The 16,630-nt window shown below is 31.5% G+C and overlaps 3 protein-coding genes across 6 annotated transcripts; 1 reads left to right on the top strand and 2 right to left on the bottom strand.

Annotated features, from left to right (window-relative positions):
- Positions 1-70: 70 nt before the first annotated feature.
- On the top strand, positions 71-2,930 carry LOC105194756 (hypothetical protein). The gene is made up of 2 exons (XM_011159840.3): positions 71-798; positions 1,718-2,930. The coding sequence occupies exons 1-2, from the start codon at positions 711-713 to the stop codon at positions 2,125-2,127; spliced, it is 498 nt and encodes a 165-aa protein (XP_011158142.1). The 5' UTR covers positions 71-710; the 3' UTR covers positions 2,128-2,930.
- Positions 2,404-5,145, bottom strand: LOC105194753 (28S ribosomal protein S10, mitochondrial). The gene is made up of 5 exons (XM_011159834.3): positions 4,353-5,145; positions 4,099-4,287; positions 3,891-4,018; positions 2,754-2,955; positions 2,404-2,535 (listed from the first exon to the last, which is right to left on the bottom strand). Exons 1-5 carry the CDS (start codon positions 4,365-4,367, stop codon positions 2,485-2,487), a joined length of 585 nt encoding a protein of 194 aa, XP_011158136.1. The 5' UTR covers positions 4,368-5,145; the 3' UTR covers positions 2,404-2,484.
- Positions 5,146-5,323: 178 nt separating this feature from the next.
- On the bottom strand, positions 5,324-16,165 carry LOC105194754. Of its 4 annotated transcripts, none has more exons than XM_011159838.3 (11): positions 15,896-16,165; positions 15,631-15,660; positions 15,288-15,467; positions 13,686-14,020; positions 13,313-13,502; positions 12,663-12,817; positions 10,554-10,843; positions 10,249-10,480; positions 9,870-10,074; positions 9,215-9,748; positions 5,324-9,130 (listed from the first exon to the last, which is right to left on the bottom strand). In XM_011159838.3, exons 2-11 carry the CDS (start codon positions 15,650-15,652, stop codon positions 6,954-6,956), a joined length of 4,320 nt encoding a protein of 1,439 aa, XP_011158140.1. In that variant the 5' UTR covers positions 15,653-15,660; positions 15,896-16,165; the 3' UTR covers positions 5,324-6,953. The 4 variants fall into 4 exon arrangements, with proteins under 4 accessions (XP_011158140.1, XP_011158138.1, XP_011158139.1 ...); XM_011159836.3 differs by having other exon boundaries at positions 15,631-15,789; positions 15,896-16,157; XM_011159837.3 differs by having other exon boundaries at positions 15,631-15,761; positions 15,896-16,157.
- Between the last annotated feature and the right edge of the window lie 465 nt (positions 16,166-16,630).

The following is a 16,630-nucleotide window of genomic DNA, read 5'->3' as shown; positions in this document are numbered from 1 at the left end:
TGCGGTAATGTGCACATCTCGTGGCTAAAAATACTATGCCAGACTTGATATATTATGGTAAGTATGTGATGATTGTCAAGGCCATTCCTGTGATCAGGTTTGTTTTTACTCAGCAGTTTCGCTTTCTTTACAGAACTTGGAAAGTTCAAAAAAAATTTTGTTTCCAAGATTACATAGCAAGAATCTGTCTGACATTGACAGACACTTTTTTAAATAATGTACAAGAAAATCAGACGAAGAAAAAAAGAAAATAGTTAAAGTACAATGCCAACTTTCGACCTGGTCCATCATTCAAACCGGTTTACCTCGGTTAACGTTGAAAACAAGAAAAAAGGGTCATCGTGCGGTTTCTTCCGTCTGCTTCGTGGTATCGCGACTGATGCCTCGGCTGGATCCGATTAATTTAACGTCTACGGTGTGCTATCCTACCGTAGCATAAAATCTCGACAAAAGTCGAACGACCTCAGTTCGGCTTTAGCGTCTTGTCCGGTTTCGTTTTTGCGGCCTCTTCTACGCGACGAAACTTTTTCCTCGCGAACAGTCGTCTGGTAGCTCCCACGGTAGCTGCCACGATTTCCTCTCCCACGGTTGGCAGACGGTTCAAACTGTTCTAACTCGTGACAAATTTTGCTAATGTGTGTTAACTTAATATTTTATCTTAACTTAAGTCAGTAAGTCAGCAGTTACTTGCAGAGACGTCGTGACAGATAATGACACTGGAAAAAGTGACTGTTATTTTAATCGTCCTTATTTGGGCCACTGATTCTCTGGCGGATTATAATCGCACAAAGCGATCGAGTAAGTGATTTTCATAAATTTTATATATTCTTTAACGACAAAAAAATTCTGATATCTCATAGCATTTTAAAGAATTTTTTATATTTTTAATTTATAAAAATTTATAAAAAAATAACTTGAGCCACTTTAAATTTTTTATAAGTTTTTTTTGAAATGATGAAATTTTTTAGAAATCTTAGAATATTTAAGAATTCATTCATGTAAAGAAAAGATGTAAACTTTTTTAGTATTAGAACACTTCTAAAATTAGAACGCTTCTAAAGTGTTTTAATTTATATAAAAATTTAAAAAAATTTTTTAAATGTTATAAAAATACAGAGAAATTTTTAAGAATTATAAAAATTATAAAAAATTTTTTTCACCAGGGACATGCTATAAATAAAAAAATTTACAAATTGTGAATGATACAATTGTCAGAATTATATGAAGTTATTACATATCCTAATCAATAAATAATTCTTTTTTTACTACAGTGTATCAGAATGATCTAAATATTCAAAATACGAAAATCTAAAAGATATTTATAGGAGACATCTAAAAGATAAATGATCAAAATTTTTTAAAAATCCTCTATATACACTCTTTCAGATTACTTAGCTAGTACATGTGTACGCATAAATGTAACATCGATTTATTACCTATTTAACGTAAGCTTGAACAAGATATATATATATATATATATATATATATATATATATATATATATATATATATATATATACGTATTTAGAGAACATGCCATTGAGGATGCATGTTTAAGCGATTTAGATATAGTTTTCCATCTCATGATATTAATGACGTAATTGAGTAATTGAAAAATTAAGATTAAGAACGCGTATAGTTGGTGGTGAAACCAGCTTTACAAACAATTATATAAGAATTAGATAAATATTATATTTATATAAAAATTTTATTTTAGGTAACGAATATATACTGCACAGATGTACAGCTACTGCGGAATTAATTAGAAAGCACAGAAATGAAGAGATTACAGGAGTCAGCTCGCGCAAGGCCGAAGGAAACTTGGCACAATCGCAAACGCAACAAAAAGATTCTCTGATTGACGCTCAATCTGAAGCTGCGAAGCAATTTTCCAGCGGTGTTTACCGACGTATGACTCATATGAGGAGACGCGGTAATGGACACGCACGTCGAATCACAAGCAAACGCTTGGCAGATACACCCCTCAAAACTGTGAATATAGACGTATCACAAGACAGACCATCGGCCTTCAAGAAGAAGAATCCATTACCAGAACTCGCGCGGGATACATCTGGTAGAAAGATTGAGTCGTCACCGAATGTAATAATTATCAAATCCGTCACTTAACATTCTTCCAATGATATTTTAATTTATATTGCCGCAGATCATATATAATCTTACTGTAAATTAGTGTAACAATGTTCAATACTTTGTAATAATACTAAAGAAATTATGCTTAGACATCTAAATATAGAATTTTGTGGAATAATTTATCGAGTTTGTCTTTCTAGAGAATTATTGACGAATATTATTTTTTATAACTGCGGCTTTTAAAATAAGATGATATAATTAAATTTTCGAAACCTAAAATAAGTATTGCGTTAAATAAATAAACCTCAAACGTATTTTCTTTAATCCATTTATATCGATAAATTATCTACAGTATGGATTGTATGAACAATTATTTATATTTACACGTTATAACTATGTGTTACACATTGCAGCTATACTCTCGGAAAACTTCTCCATCTCTACCTGCAAGTAAAAATTTCTAGATAAGTCAAATGAAAATAAAGTTTAAGTTTTTTTTTAAGGACATGTACATTGTTGGAAATTGAGATCTCGAGCAAAGAAACAATTTACTAATCACTATAGCCAATTAACCGAATTATTAAAATGTGATCAATTTTTTCCATCCGAGATCTTGGAACGATTTCTAGTATCATGTGGATTTAATATTATAAAATTCTAACCTTGGTTACTTTCATTGCCACTCCTTCTGGCAAATTTCGTTGAAGATATTCTAGAAAAGTATCTGCTGTTGATCCGGTCAACTTTAAAAAGTCTAGATAGCGATAGTAAGTCCTAAATTCATACTGAACACGATGCTTTTTATGAACGTGAGCTGACTTTAGCACCGTCCACCGTTCGTGGATAGCTTTACGTGGTGCCATGCTATAAATATAAGAATATACTTTAACATATATAATCCAATTAGCTAGATATTAACTAAAATTAACTAAAGTTAAATAATATGATAATATCGCTAAAGATAACACACACCAAGAGAACAATTATTACTGGATTATTAAGGCGAACAAGATTTTTTTGTATATTTACTTTACATGAATTCATAAAACATTAAAAGTTTTAGCTTATTTTTGAACCAGTGATTTGAATCTGAGATGTTTAATGTTAAATTAAAAAAAAATTAACTTAATCTTCAATTTAACACAAAATACATACTTATGTATCTATTTTTAATAGCTTATACACATTTTTTCCCTTGTTTTGCTTTAATTTGTATTACGCGCAAATTTTACTTTATTCTTTTTATCATGTTAATCTACACATTTGTTTATTGTCTTTTAATTAATAATATCAATTTGTTCTTGACATCATTTGGCTTTTAATTTCAGACGTAATCAGTTCATTATATTATAATATGACAACTTGTTTTACTTTATTACTTGGACAAATATTTTTTTTTACTTGCATTGTATTGCACTAGATGAGTGTTTCCCTATTGAACCTTTTAAAGTTATGTTGATTAATTTATTTAATAAGATACTCAGTATCTTAAATTGTTAATCTCTTTATTAGAATCTATCAGCAAAATAACTATAGTGAACACTTGTCTTTTCAGATATTGCAAGCAAATCCTGCGTTTATTAGAAATATAATAATCTTTTATTCATCGATTGAAATCGTTAAAAGTGGCTTAAAAAAATCATACAATTGAATAACTTCATGAATTCATGTAATTTAAATATATAAAAAAGTTTTGTCTCAACATGTCTGTTCTCAATTTGCCTTCGATTTCATTATCATATTATTGTTTTAATATTGGCAATCATTTTTTATTAAAATCAAATAACTATTGAACTTACTTTCTACCCATGTTGATGTTTAAATGATTCGCAGCTATCGTTGCAAATTCTCCATAGCTCTTCAATACAGCTGGATCGTTCCCCCTGACTTCAATCTCAATCTTTTTATACAGCTTATCCGGCGTACTCTAAAAAATGTGCAATATATTTACATACGAGGACATTCAAATAAATTAATAGAAAAATAACAGATTTTTACAGAATTTACCGTGCTTGTCAAAAGTGAAGACTGATTGCTTGCTGAATCCTGTTGCTGCTCGTTCTGCTGCTTTTGTGTCGACAGGAAATATTTCATGGAGGATGTGTTATTTCGTAGAGATTCACGCACGAGGACACCTGAACATCCTGATTCATATTGCACGACACCAACGGTAGCATTTTTAAGAAGAAGCGGTATCTAACAGAACATGATACGGTTATACCTAACCTCAATCGCGAGATTTGCTATTTCTATTAAGATACCTTTGACAGGAACATGGTTCTTTGTTAGCAGCGTACGGAAATTACTAATTGCGAGATGTTTCCAGAAATCTTACAAATTTATTATTCCCGTATTCACTGTAAACATCCATTCATCAAGGACGTTTAGCAGAACATACCATCAAGTTGTCGCTTTGTTTACTAACTGTAACCAACTATAACGTCTGTAACTGAAGCTACTTTGTTGGATCTAGCGATAATAATCACGCTCGCTTGCTGTTTAGCAATTCGCACAATTGTTGTCTTTGCTGAACGAGATTATATATACAATTCAACGTGCTGACACAACCAAATACAACCGCAACTAAAATCGTACAACAGTTGTGTATGTGTATGCAATCGATCGTGACGTCACCAGATTACGTCATAAGAAACAATAATTTTAAATTTTAGTATTTTAGTTTCGTAAAGCACGACGGTTAAACAAAATCTGTTTGCAAAATCGAACTAAAATGACCATATTTAATATTCTCGAATATTGTTATGTTACGTTTGTTTGATAAATCAAAGACTGATATTTAGTAAAGTTATAAGAAAAACTTTAATAATTGTTTTATAGTTGCTTTAATATATATATTTCAATAATTGAATGTTGACATTTAGTTTTCTTCTAGTCAGAATAATATAATTGATTATACCAGTCCAAAGTTAATACACAGATGTATGAGTAAAACACTAAACTTTTTTTATATGTATATAAATTATGAAGACACGTGTTTAATATATGCATTTATATATCGACAAGAACTATTTGAACATGTACATTTCCTGTTATCAAATATTATAAAATAATTTAATACAAAATATTTAATTTGTAATAAACAATGCCTATTACAGAATTTAACTTAAAATTATTACAATTTTTATTTTAAAAATAATCATCGTTAATCATCCTAGTTCTTTTAAATATAATAACGCATATATAATTTCAAAAATTTTAAACATAAAATACATGAGACATTAGCTTACATATAATTTATTTTGAAAATCACTTCAATGAGAGATACAATCGGCTGTTATTACATATTAACATATCAACTCAATTCATGCTGTTATGTACAATGCTCTTCATGCAGGTAGTCTAGTTTTATTTCTCTCATTGCAAAAAACTAATGTAACTAATCAGTAACATTCACATAAATGGGATAAGTATTGTTTGTCTTATTTAAATGAAATTCATTGAAATTAAAAAATAGTGTCATTACATGAACATCATTTACAACAGTGCTCTATATTTGTAGTTTTGGACTTGAAATGAAAATGTGTTCATGTCCATTGCCGTTCCTATTCCTCATTTTATAGCTGTTTTCTCGTAATATGTGATATTTATTCTCAGAAACAAGGCTATTGTGAGGTCATGTTAAGTTTTTAACGTGTTATTATCTCTATTTCAAAGTTACTAATACCAGAGAGGAACCTGAGAGGTGCCACGTCGGCCTTTTTTGTTTAATAACGCTGAAATTCCCGGCGCACTAACGACGCACATCCATGTCATCCATTTAGGCCGAAATATGAACTAAAATTACATCCATTTTGCGACACTGTCGATAAAAGGCGATTTTAGGCGATTGTCTGGTATATGTACCAAGGTTATTATTGGTAGGGGTGGAGCTTATTCTGGTACCTTGAGAATGTTCTGATATACTTTGGTATACCTTGGTACATATACCAGACGATCGCCAAAAATCGCCTGAAAATGGTTCAAGTCTGTGCTAAAATCATGTAGTGGGGGTACCCACTACATAATTTATATTTAAAAACAAAGGCCGTCGTGGCACTTCTCAGATTCCTCTCTGCTAATACTATAAGGCCCGGTTGTTCCCCCTTTGGTAAGTATTAGATAATTTAACTGTTAGGTAAACCTATGCGAAATGCATAGGTTTACCTAACAGTTAAATTACCTGATACTTACCAAAAGGTGGAACAACCGGGCCTAAGACTATCATTCTGAATACATATTATACGTACTATAAAAGTACATGAATATGTAATAGTATATATAAAAATATAATTTCATGCATATTCAAGTATACATATACACTTGTTATCCATATATAAAGTTATTATAATTTCAATAAAAGAAAAAATACAATATATGTTAATATACACTATGTTATTCTTTTCTGCTAATATAGTTTTCAACATTATTTATGAGAAATTATGAATAACACTTTAAAAATTTTTAACAATCTTCGATTAGTCTCTAAGATCAAACGTCGCTTGTTACGAAAGAACAGCTATAAAATGAGAAGAATGACATACACACACACACATAAACACGATACATTTCAATGTTAACCTTAAAACTACAAATTCTAAGTAGTACTGATTCACAAGAATAAAATAAAAAATAAAAACGCACAAAATACTGTATTATTTTCATGAAAATCATTATAACATAAAGATATTTTAATCCATTCTGGAATACATAACTTTATTCAGCATCAAATATTTATTGCATTTTTAATATCTAGAAAAAAGATCCATGTGCTTTACTTCATAAATCCAAACGACGAATAGTGTGTATGTGTGTAATACTAAACTATTATTACTTTTGGTGTAACAAAGTGTCTAACATCTTATCTAACGTCGATCCTTAAACAAATTGGACACGAAAGATCGCTGCGATTGAAAACCATAGTTCGATTGCCATCCAGAGTTGTTTCCAACGTTAGGTCCAACATTAGTATTTCCTTGCCAATTGGTCGATGGTGGTACCTTTTTATTCGTATCATTTAAAGGTAACCAGCGGGAATCATTCATGTTCGGATTATTACTGTTTTGGCATAACGACTTTGCTGGAAATGTTTGCGATTTGTTTTGCCAATTGTCTTTGGATTTTGCCCAAGAATTCCCCTTGTCAGCTTCTCTAGACCAGGTCGATGGACCAGCTTGATTATCGTTCCATCTTTCCTGCAACCCGACATTACCTTCATCGCCCCAAGGATCCCGTGCGTCTTCCGGAAGATCGTTCCAATCGTCCTTGTCTCCTTGATTCCAATCATTGGACTGTGACTGTTCCCATCGCGACTTATTTGTATTCATCCAAGGTTCCTTGTTGCGACTACCTAAGCTTTCCTTGCCTCGATTCCAATTGTCATTACCGATTCCTGATCTGGACGGACCAGACCATCTATTGTCTGAAGCCTGCCATGGTTCTTTTATATTAGGTTTTGCAAGCGACTGCTTTGCATTCCATGAATTTCCATGAGACGAGGGCTCTCTAACATCCCAAGATTTATCTTGGTTAGCTGGTTTGCGATATCTATCATTATCAGGCAAAGCCTGCCAATTTCCGCTCGTTGTTGGTTGTCTCTCATTACGCCAAACGTTTTCTGGTCTTTCATTAATGGACCGTTGCCAAGTGCTACTTTGTTCAATAGCACCTCGACTTGGTATGTCCCATTCATCTGCAAATCTATTCAGTGGCGAGCCTTGATGCCTTGAAGGAGACAATTGGCGTCTTGGAGGAGACAATTGTCGCTTTGGAGGAGATTGCTGTCGCCTTGGAGGTGAGGCACCACGTACTGATACTCGATGTGGCGAAAAGTGTCTCATAGGAGGTGAGTGTTGTCGCGATGAAATCATGTCCCTTGATCTTGATGGAGACATCATTCTGCCCATAGGCGACATAGGTCTTCTTTCTGGAGATAACTGTCTCGCAGATGAATTATAGTCCATCAAAGACATTCGTCTCGGTGGAGACAATTGTGACCTAGGCGGCGACATATGCCGTCTCACAGGTGACATGGACCGGCCTGAAGCTTGCATCGGTCGTCTTGGCGGAGACATTGTTCGAGGAATCGGTGAAAACTGATCTCTAGGTGGCGTAGACATTTCATGAATTCTATCATTGTTTGGTACCATCATTCTTATTGGTGATACTGGCCGTCTCTGAGAATATTCTCGCTGTGGTAAAGACTCGCGTGCTTGAAATGATCTATTTGGGGAAAAATGTCTCCTAGGTGGCGAGCTTAGGCGTCTCGGTGGTGACAGTAATGGACGCTTGTCCATTGAAAATCTATCTGATGGCGATGCTCGTTGTCTAAATGATAAATCCTGTCTTTTCATTGGAGAGATAGGTTTTCTTGAAGATCCTGTTTCATTCCAGCGATTTCCATCAAAACTTTTATTCCTGTTCCAGGAATTATTTTGATTTTGTTGTTTATTTTTATTATTAAATGATTTTTGAGAGAATTCCGATCTATTGTTGGATTTAAACTTTTTCGGTACTGGCATCACCATATCTGGCTCTAGCGGTTGTAAGTTGTGATATTTTTTAAATTTTGGCTTATTGTCCTCAATTTCTAAATATTCTTTGTTTGCTGTCGTGATAACGATATCCTGAGCACGAGTCTCTTGCACAAATCGACCTTTCAAAAGTGGATCGTCATCAAGTTCTTTCCTTACTGGACCCTTTGGCTCAGATTCAGGTGGCGCAATGCGATCCCACACTGAACGAGGCAATTGAGTCTGAAGTTTGTTAGTTTGATCGAGAACCAAGCTCAACACATTTTTTAATTCTTTAGCGGTCGTTGCATCAACCGTAGGAGATGGGCCGCTCAACTTTTCTTTGGCTGCTTCAAGAATGTCTCGACTTTCATTTACCTTTTGTATCAGATCTGTGTCAATTCGGTTACTCAACAATTTTTCTCTTAAATCAATTTGATCTTTAATCTCCTTTGTTTTTTTCTCGAATAATGGATTGATGCGAATTGTTGGGCTTTCAACAAACCAATTCTTTTTCTTAGCTGTAACATCTGATTAATAAAAACAAAAATTGATTAGATGTGTATGTATGTGTAACATCATGTAATATCTATTAGTTATATTATTAAACTTACCGTGCCCTGGTTTAAATCCAGGTTTTTCAAATTTCTTTGGCACTTTTTTTATTTCTATAATTTCGGGCGAATGGTCTCGCTTCAATTTTATTATTTTACCCTTTGTTGGTGAACTGCTTTTTGATATTTTTTTCGTAAATACCATTTTAGTTTTTTCCACAAGTTCGGGTTTCGCTAATGGATTCTTTCTTATTCGTGCCTCAGTATTGTCAATTTTGTCATTATTGATTTTTTGCTCTAAAGCTTTCGTGTTAGCCAACGATTTGCTTTCATCTTCCATCATCTTGATGAACCATGGCTGCGTGAGCCTATGCATGAGTCTTCGTTCCATTAGGATAACTACCTCAAAATGAGGTCCAGTAGGCAATGTATCGACGACACATGCTCGAATTGGCATGAACGGATGACCGAGCCCTTGTTCTATAGGCCGTGCTAGTTCTAATATTGCACGAACTGATTGTTTTGTCAACGTAGTGACCATTACAATACGTCGAAGAGAGCCGATTTTTCTTAAGCATGTCATAACTTCAATAGCTAAAAAATATCATAACTTTAGAGTTTATTATCGCAAGACATGATGTGACCGGAACACGGATTGATTAACTGCCAATACGATAAATAATATTAACGATTAACAAAAATTAATTTTGCGTACCTCTACCCATATTGGTGCCCGCATTGACTATACAGTAAGTTATACGAGTTTTATTATGTAAATCACGCGCAGAATTTAGTTTAGTTACAACTTCAGATGGAGATCCCGTTATGAACGATGCATTGTATATACGATTCATTTCACATGTCATCTCAGCTTCTTCTATTTCCAAAGGTGAATCAACTCCTATCACTTCTCGACATTTCTGTTATAATGGAATATGTTCGTTACTCGTTCCATTTACTTACTTTTATTGCGTTTATGTATATATATTGTTTATGTATATACAACGCATAATATTAGAGTAATATGCCTCATTTTTTTTTTTTAATAATGCGTTTGCTTACATATATCTTATGTAAGTTATGCAAGTACTTACAGATGCTATTGTAAGTCCAATTACACCAATTCCACAACCAATTTCAAGTACTGTAACTTTTTTTGTAGGTTCAAGCATATCTGAGACTGCTTTTGCTACATTCCACGCACCCGCAGCATTACACCAAAAGTTTGTCTTTGGCGCAAGCTGAACTTTCAGATTACCCACGATTTCGTCTAGAGCTTCTGTTCCCACTAAGAATGTCGTAGTCGTAACGATTTTATTATCACGTCTGAAACGAATGCAGTAAGATATGCAAATTTCTGCTATCTGATTTTTGCTAATTTATTTTGTCAAACTCTTACTTGTTCATTGATTTGCAATAGAGAGATTTGACATTACAATTTCTTCCAGGACCAGACTCAAATGTCTGCTTCAATTGATCCATAGTGCTACGACTAATATTTTTTCCAGTTGCAAAGAGCATGAGTTCATCCTTGCTATTGCAACGTACTAACAAGCACAACCACTGTTGTTTGTTATCTTGATCTACATCTTTATTCATATCAATATCGATACATATGTCATCCGATGGATCATTAGAAGAAATATCTTCAGTCGTAGTTATAGTTGTTTGAAGAAAATCTTCAAATATCTACATACCAATAATCATCGGTATTACATCTCTATATAACTTATATTATATGAGTTGCTTAGTGTAAGTAGTGCATTTTTTCATTTAAAATTATTTATATATAAGATGTCTCAAAATTCATGAATCAAAATATTATAACAAGAAAGTTCTAAAAAAATTAAGTAAAATAATTATTTATAAATATTTATATCAAATAATAGCTTTTGAGATATATGAAGGCAGTAATCAGAGATTATGTTTAGACAGCCATTTGTATGCGATTATTGCTGTACGCGCGGACAAGCGATTGTTTAAATGTAATTTGTGATTGGCTAGCTTTATATCTCAAAAACTATTATTTGCATTAAAAACCATTGTTTAAAAATTTACAAATAACTATTTTACTTAATTTTTTTAGTATTTTCTTGCTATTTCACGAATTTTGAAACACACTCCTGTATGTGTATATACATATATGCATATGTTTATCTATAACATGAATTACACGTATCATACATGTATATATTTAAAATAATTTGATTATTAAAAAATATATATGAATCATATTATATGTTGAATTGTGTCATAAATTGTGTTTTTTGCTCCATAAATTATTTTATAATTTTATTATTTTGTTAGTAATTCAGAAATTTATTTTATAAATATATTGGAAAATATATCAGATAATCCTGTTATTTTACATAATTATGTCATGTTTTGTGTTTCTTATTTATATAGTTCACATTATAAGCATTTAAACTGTGCACTTTTCAAATTGTATGTATACTCTTCTTGGATATTCTTTGGATATAACTACGTCTTCAGACATCGTTATTGTAGTATAAGTAACTCTTATTATCAATATATCATATATGTATGTGTCATACATGTGTACATACATATTAAAATAATCACATTTCTTCACAATCATTTTTCTCTTTCTTTTCTTCAAAAAGTTCTTATCCATTTGATATAATAATGTAATATAAGTATCAAGAGGCGTATAATATTTAATTTACTGAACTTTAGATATACAGTAATATCAGATAAATATTGTACATTGCACATATTTTTAAGTAATTCATATATTTTTTTTATAATTTTTATATTTTTATACAATGCTTTGTTTATTAAAAGATCGTGATGTATTGCCCATAATGAAAATTTCTACTAAGTGCATTCATTATGGTGCAACTATAGTAATGTGCAAATTAAATGTATATTTATATCTGCTTTTCCTTTTTTTTCTCTTCTTATTTTATGCATATATGTGTGTATAATACATACAATTCGTTATATGCATATTTTCTTATTTATTGCTCTTACTTGATTATCAACCATAAATGCAATCTGTTAGATTTCTACACATAAATGCTTTCTTTTTTTATATTTATATATGTTGTGCACGATTATATATTATATATACCTTCATAGTTTATAATACAAATTCACCTTTAAAATGCATTTTTTTATAATTGGAGTTTTATTATATGTAACTATTAAATTGCGTAAAGTCTTTTTAGCATAAGTAATTTTTATACATTAAGTACAATATATGTTAAGTAGATTTAAAAAATAAAATTACTTTGTATTTGGCTGTATATTTAACATTATTGTTCATTATTCAGATTTCATTCAGTATTTATAAGATGTTCACGAGTGCATGTGTATATGTTTCAAGAGCTAAACATTTTGCAAATATTTTGAGAATAAACAAAGTACATTCATATATTAAAAATATAGATACATTAATATACATAAATTAATTACAAAAGGTTTATTCAATTTTATATAGAAGCTAATAAAAAAAAAACGAATAAACCTTTTGTAATAAGTTTACCTTGACTGCTTTTAATACGAAAGCAGGAAACGAAAATTCATTTACATCGGTATTACCAGCCCCTATTCCAATTGGTTCAAGTTGCCAGTATGTTTTATTGCCAGAATCTGGATTAAACTCTTGTTTTATAGATTCTTGTTTGCATTTTTCTTTGCCTATACACACATACATATACCATATTAAAAATATATTAAAAATATATTTCACAATGTATTAATACAAGTCTTTATTCTACTTAAATATTTATATGCAATATCTCATTCGTTTATACATGAAATCAATACAAGGTATTATATTATAAATATATAAACAAAATAAAGTTGTTTATCTCATTATCTTTCAAAATAAATTTATTATTAGGTATTTATATTATATGCAATTTCCTGCAAAAATTGTTTTATATTAATACTTCAGTAGATGTGATAATTTCATAGTTTACATGTATTAATAATGTTAAATACATACAAAACCTTAAATTAAAAAAAATACAAGTATATGTACATACAAAATTAATTCTAAATAATTAGTATAAAATGCACATATTTACCAATTTTTTGTAACATGTGCTTTCTTCAAAAATATATACTGTACTTATAAAATAAAAAATATAATATAAAAAATTTCAAAAAAGCGATATTTATTGTACTTACATTGAAATTTCCATCTATTAGTATTTGGTTTTTTTAATGAACAACGTCGAATTGGATCTATTTTACAGATAGGCGATCCTTCTATCTTCTCTATTCTTTCTAACCATTTTTCATAAGAAGGATAAGAAACTATTAACACTCGAGCTAACTTCGAGAGTCTTTCTTTTAAAAGTTCATTTTTCTCTGAAAGCTGGTAAAAAAAAATTTCGTATATAGTGATATTCACATGCTTAGAACTCGCTGACTCCGGTAAAAGAGGGTCGGTCTGCGACTCGCTTCGCTCAGACTTTGGAGCGAGACGCGATCGTGCCTTTTAATATTTTCTGCTTCACGAATTTTAACAAATTTAATTACAAAAAATTGACTAATATACCTTCATTTCATACCACTTTTCCTCTACTTCTTCTTCAATCACAGTTATTTCATCTTTTTCTTCTTCCTGTTCTTCCATTTCTTTTGTAGACAAATCTAATTGTTCATTCTCTTCTCTCATACACTGATCCACACCAAAGGTTTCAGGATCTATTTCAATATTTTCAATCACATCTAAATGATGCATCACGTCTTCATCTGTTATCTCTTTCTGTCCATCAAACTGATCTAAGCTAATATCAGCAGTGAAATCAGTAGTATCATTGTTCAATTCTTGATCACTTTCCATTTTTATTGGAGCAGGTTTATCCGTGTTATCATGAGATTTTATGTCATCTATAATAAACGTTTTATATTATACAAGAAATGTAAATGTTACATGTATATTCATATTTTTGATGTTGCAAGATTTGTTTAATACTCTTTTTGGTCTTAAAAATGAGCAATTTTCACCTTTACATTTTCTAACTATAATATTATAATAATCAAACTACGATTATAGATTACAGTAATATATTTAACAGAAATAACTATTGATTATATTGATAAAACTGAATCAACATTGTTAAGCTAAACCTCAAGCTGAACCTTGATTGTGAGTCAACTATGTAATTACATCATTATTAAAGCAAACTTTTTGTGACCTGAACCACAATCATTTCAATGTCATATGTTTGGGACCATAGTCTGTTATCTAAAGATATTTTATTATTTATCAAAAAATGTCACATAGAAAAATTATACGCTTCAGTAGACAGCTCTGAAAGTCAAACTAAATGAAAACAGTTGCTCAGTCAGTCACAATATATGACGTATGTAATCCAGATACACATGTAGCATTAGTGTGTCTGCATTAAAATATTTAGTTTATTTTTGAGACAGACCAAAATAAAAAAAAAATGTTTATATGTTTAATTAGTACTTACAAGGACACACAATCAGTAGAAAAAGCAAAATATCCTCAACATTTTAATAAATCAAAAAGAAATGTTTGAGAAAAGTTTAGTAACTTTGGACTAATTTTCATTTATCGTTATTCATTATATAACATGTTTCACTGCATAAAATTAATGCTACAACATAGATCACAAAAATATTTGCAATGCTCAGAAAGTGGATAATTTTGATTGAATAAAACTTTGGACATGCATATGTGAAGAAGTTTGGCTCAAAGCTCGTTTCTAGATTAACTTGAAATTCGATAATAGATTTGTTCTTTTTTCGTTTGATAATAGATTTGTTCTTTTTCCATACTTTAGAACTAAACTTCTTGCATCTTTCTTCTTTTCCTCTCCAATATAAAAAGAAAAAGAAAAAAGGCAAACTTCATACAAGAAGTTCAGCCCTATGAAATATCTATATCATTAATTGGTCAATTCAACATGGGATCTACAATGGTTAATTGCAACATGGTCATATATAACATCCCAAAATTTTAAAATTTTCTTATGCACGTTCTATACACATTGTATGTGTACAAAGTAATAATGAACGTAATGATTATATTTGTCACTGTTATAAATAACAAATAAATGTTATCATTCTGTTATAAAAAAAAATAACTGTGATAATAATGGTTTCGGAATAATTTTTTAAATCCTACCAGTACTAGTCTTGGGATCTTGCTGAATTGCATCATCCAGTTTTGGACAATCTATAATTGGACATGTTATAACTTCTGCCTCTGTCCCTTGTATGGTATCAGGTGTCTCTTCTGTTTCTTCCATACACTCATCTATTACCTTATATTGCTCTTCTTTGTTTGTAAGTATCTCGGTATCCTCTACAAAACATGTATCAAATGACAATGGTAGAAAATACAGTAAATGATTGTAACAATAAGTGATTAATTAAGCCAATAGACAAGAATTTCTCTGAAACATTCCATTTCAATTCCACAAATTTGACTTTTGATAACGTGTACAGTTGCAGCTTGAAACATTTACCCGTCAGCAAGGAGTCGCCCATGGTTCCAACTGCAAAACACGAAGTCGAACGGAATTGACACTTGCGGAAAAATTATTTATCGTCTTCGAGTTGCAATATCAACAACTATATATATGACGTAATGCGATGACTGGCAAGAAAGACAGAATTGATCGTGGCTACATCATTGGTAGCAGCATCAACAGCAGTAACACGTTAATAATGGTTTAAAACGTGTACATACGTCTTCAACTGTTCGATTGTTTATGAGGGGGCAATTCTTACCGTTTGTTAGCTCCGCTGTTAGAAAACGAACGGGCGTCAAAGTAAAACGCGTCCACCACAATCGCCTTTCGTTTTCGTTTGTGACGTTCTCGTGCGTTCTCGCTTTGCACTTCTATCGAACGGATATGCTGAAATGCGTACGAATATATAGACCTATTCTTTTATTGAAGCACTACGCTTAGCTATTAGCAGATTAACACTAGTAAAAACAGGACAGATATACGATCGAGCGTTGACAGAAAAAGAAGAAGTGCTAGAAAGTACAAAAGGAGCAACTGTAAAGTGTAAAGAACATTCGTTGGCGATTGGCTGAGCTATCAAAAAGAGCGTCTACTGGAGCGCAGTTGTTATAACGCTGCGATGAACCAATCAGAGAAAAAAGCCATACATTCTCTTCTTTGATTGGTTGCAGCATCGCAGTGTCGTTTACGTTGTATGATTACATTGGCTGCATTTCGATATACACTGTTAGGCCCGGGGGCCTATTCTCGAAAAATATCGCATACAAAAATATACGAAAATACTATAGTATACGTTACATATATTATAGAGTTCCCTAGTATTTTCGTATGCGATATTTTTCGAGAATAGGCCCCCCGTATTCATAATCGGTTCTTATTTCAAGACCGTCTTAAGCCATATCTTATAGCGTTTTCGAGTGCAGTGGGTTTTAATCCAGGTTCGACGCCATTTCTCGAAATCGTTCAATTAGAACGTCGGACGATCCGTTTTAAT

This window comes from Solenopsis invicta, chromosome 1 (assembly GCF_016802725.1).
Source record: "Solenopsis invicta isolate M01_SB chromosome 1, UNIL_Sinv_3.0, whole genome shotgun sequence".
NCBI lineage: Eukaryota > Metazoa > Arthropoda > Insecta > Hymenoptera > Formicidae > Solenopsis > Solenopsis invicta.
Note: the sequence above shows the minus strand (reverse complement) of the source record. Positions and strands in the feature narration are given on the sequence as shown.

Bases quoted from the DNA above. Each gene is read 5' to 3' on its own strand.
- LOC105194753 (XM_011159834.3), bottom strand. The intron at 2,956-3,890 runs GTAAGTTCAATA...TTATATTTATAG, and splicing joins AACATCAACATGGGTAGAAA to CATGGCACCACGTAAAGCTA. The intron at 2,536-2,753 runs GTTAGAATTTTA...TTTTACTTGCAG, and splicing joins TGGCAATGAAAGTAACCAAG to GTAGAGATGGAGAAGTTTTC.
- LOC105194756 (XM_011159840.3), top strand. From the start codon at position 711: ATGACACTGGAAAAAGTGACTGTTATTTTAATCGTCCTTATTTGGGCC. The intron at 799-1,717 runs GTAAGTGATTTT...ATTTTATTTTAG, and splicing joins TAATCGCACAAAGCGATCGA to GTAACGAATATATACTGCAC.
- LOC105194754 (XM_011159838.3), bottom strand. From the start codon at position 15,652: ATGGGCGACTCCTTGCTGACGG. The intron at 15,468-15,630 runs GTAAATGTTTCA...CATGTTTTGTAG, and splicing joins GGGCGACTCCTTGCTGACGG to AGGATACCGAGATACTTACA. The intron at 10,844-12,662 runs GTAAACTTATTA...ATTGGTATGTAG, and splicing joins TCGTATTAAAAGCAGTCAAG to ATATTTGAAGATTTTCTTCA.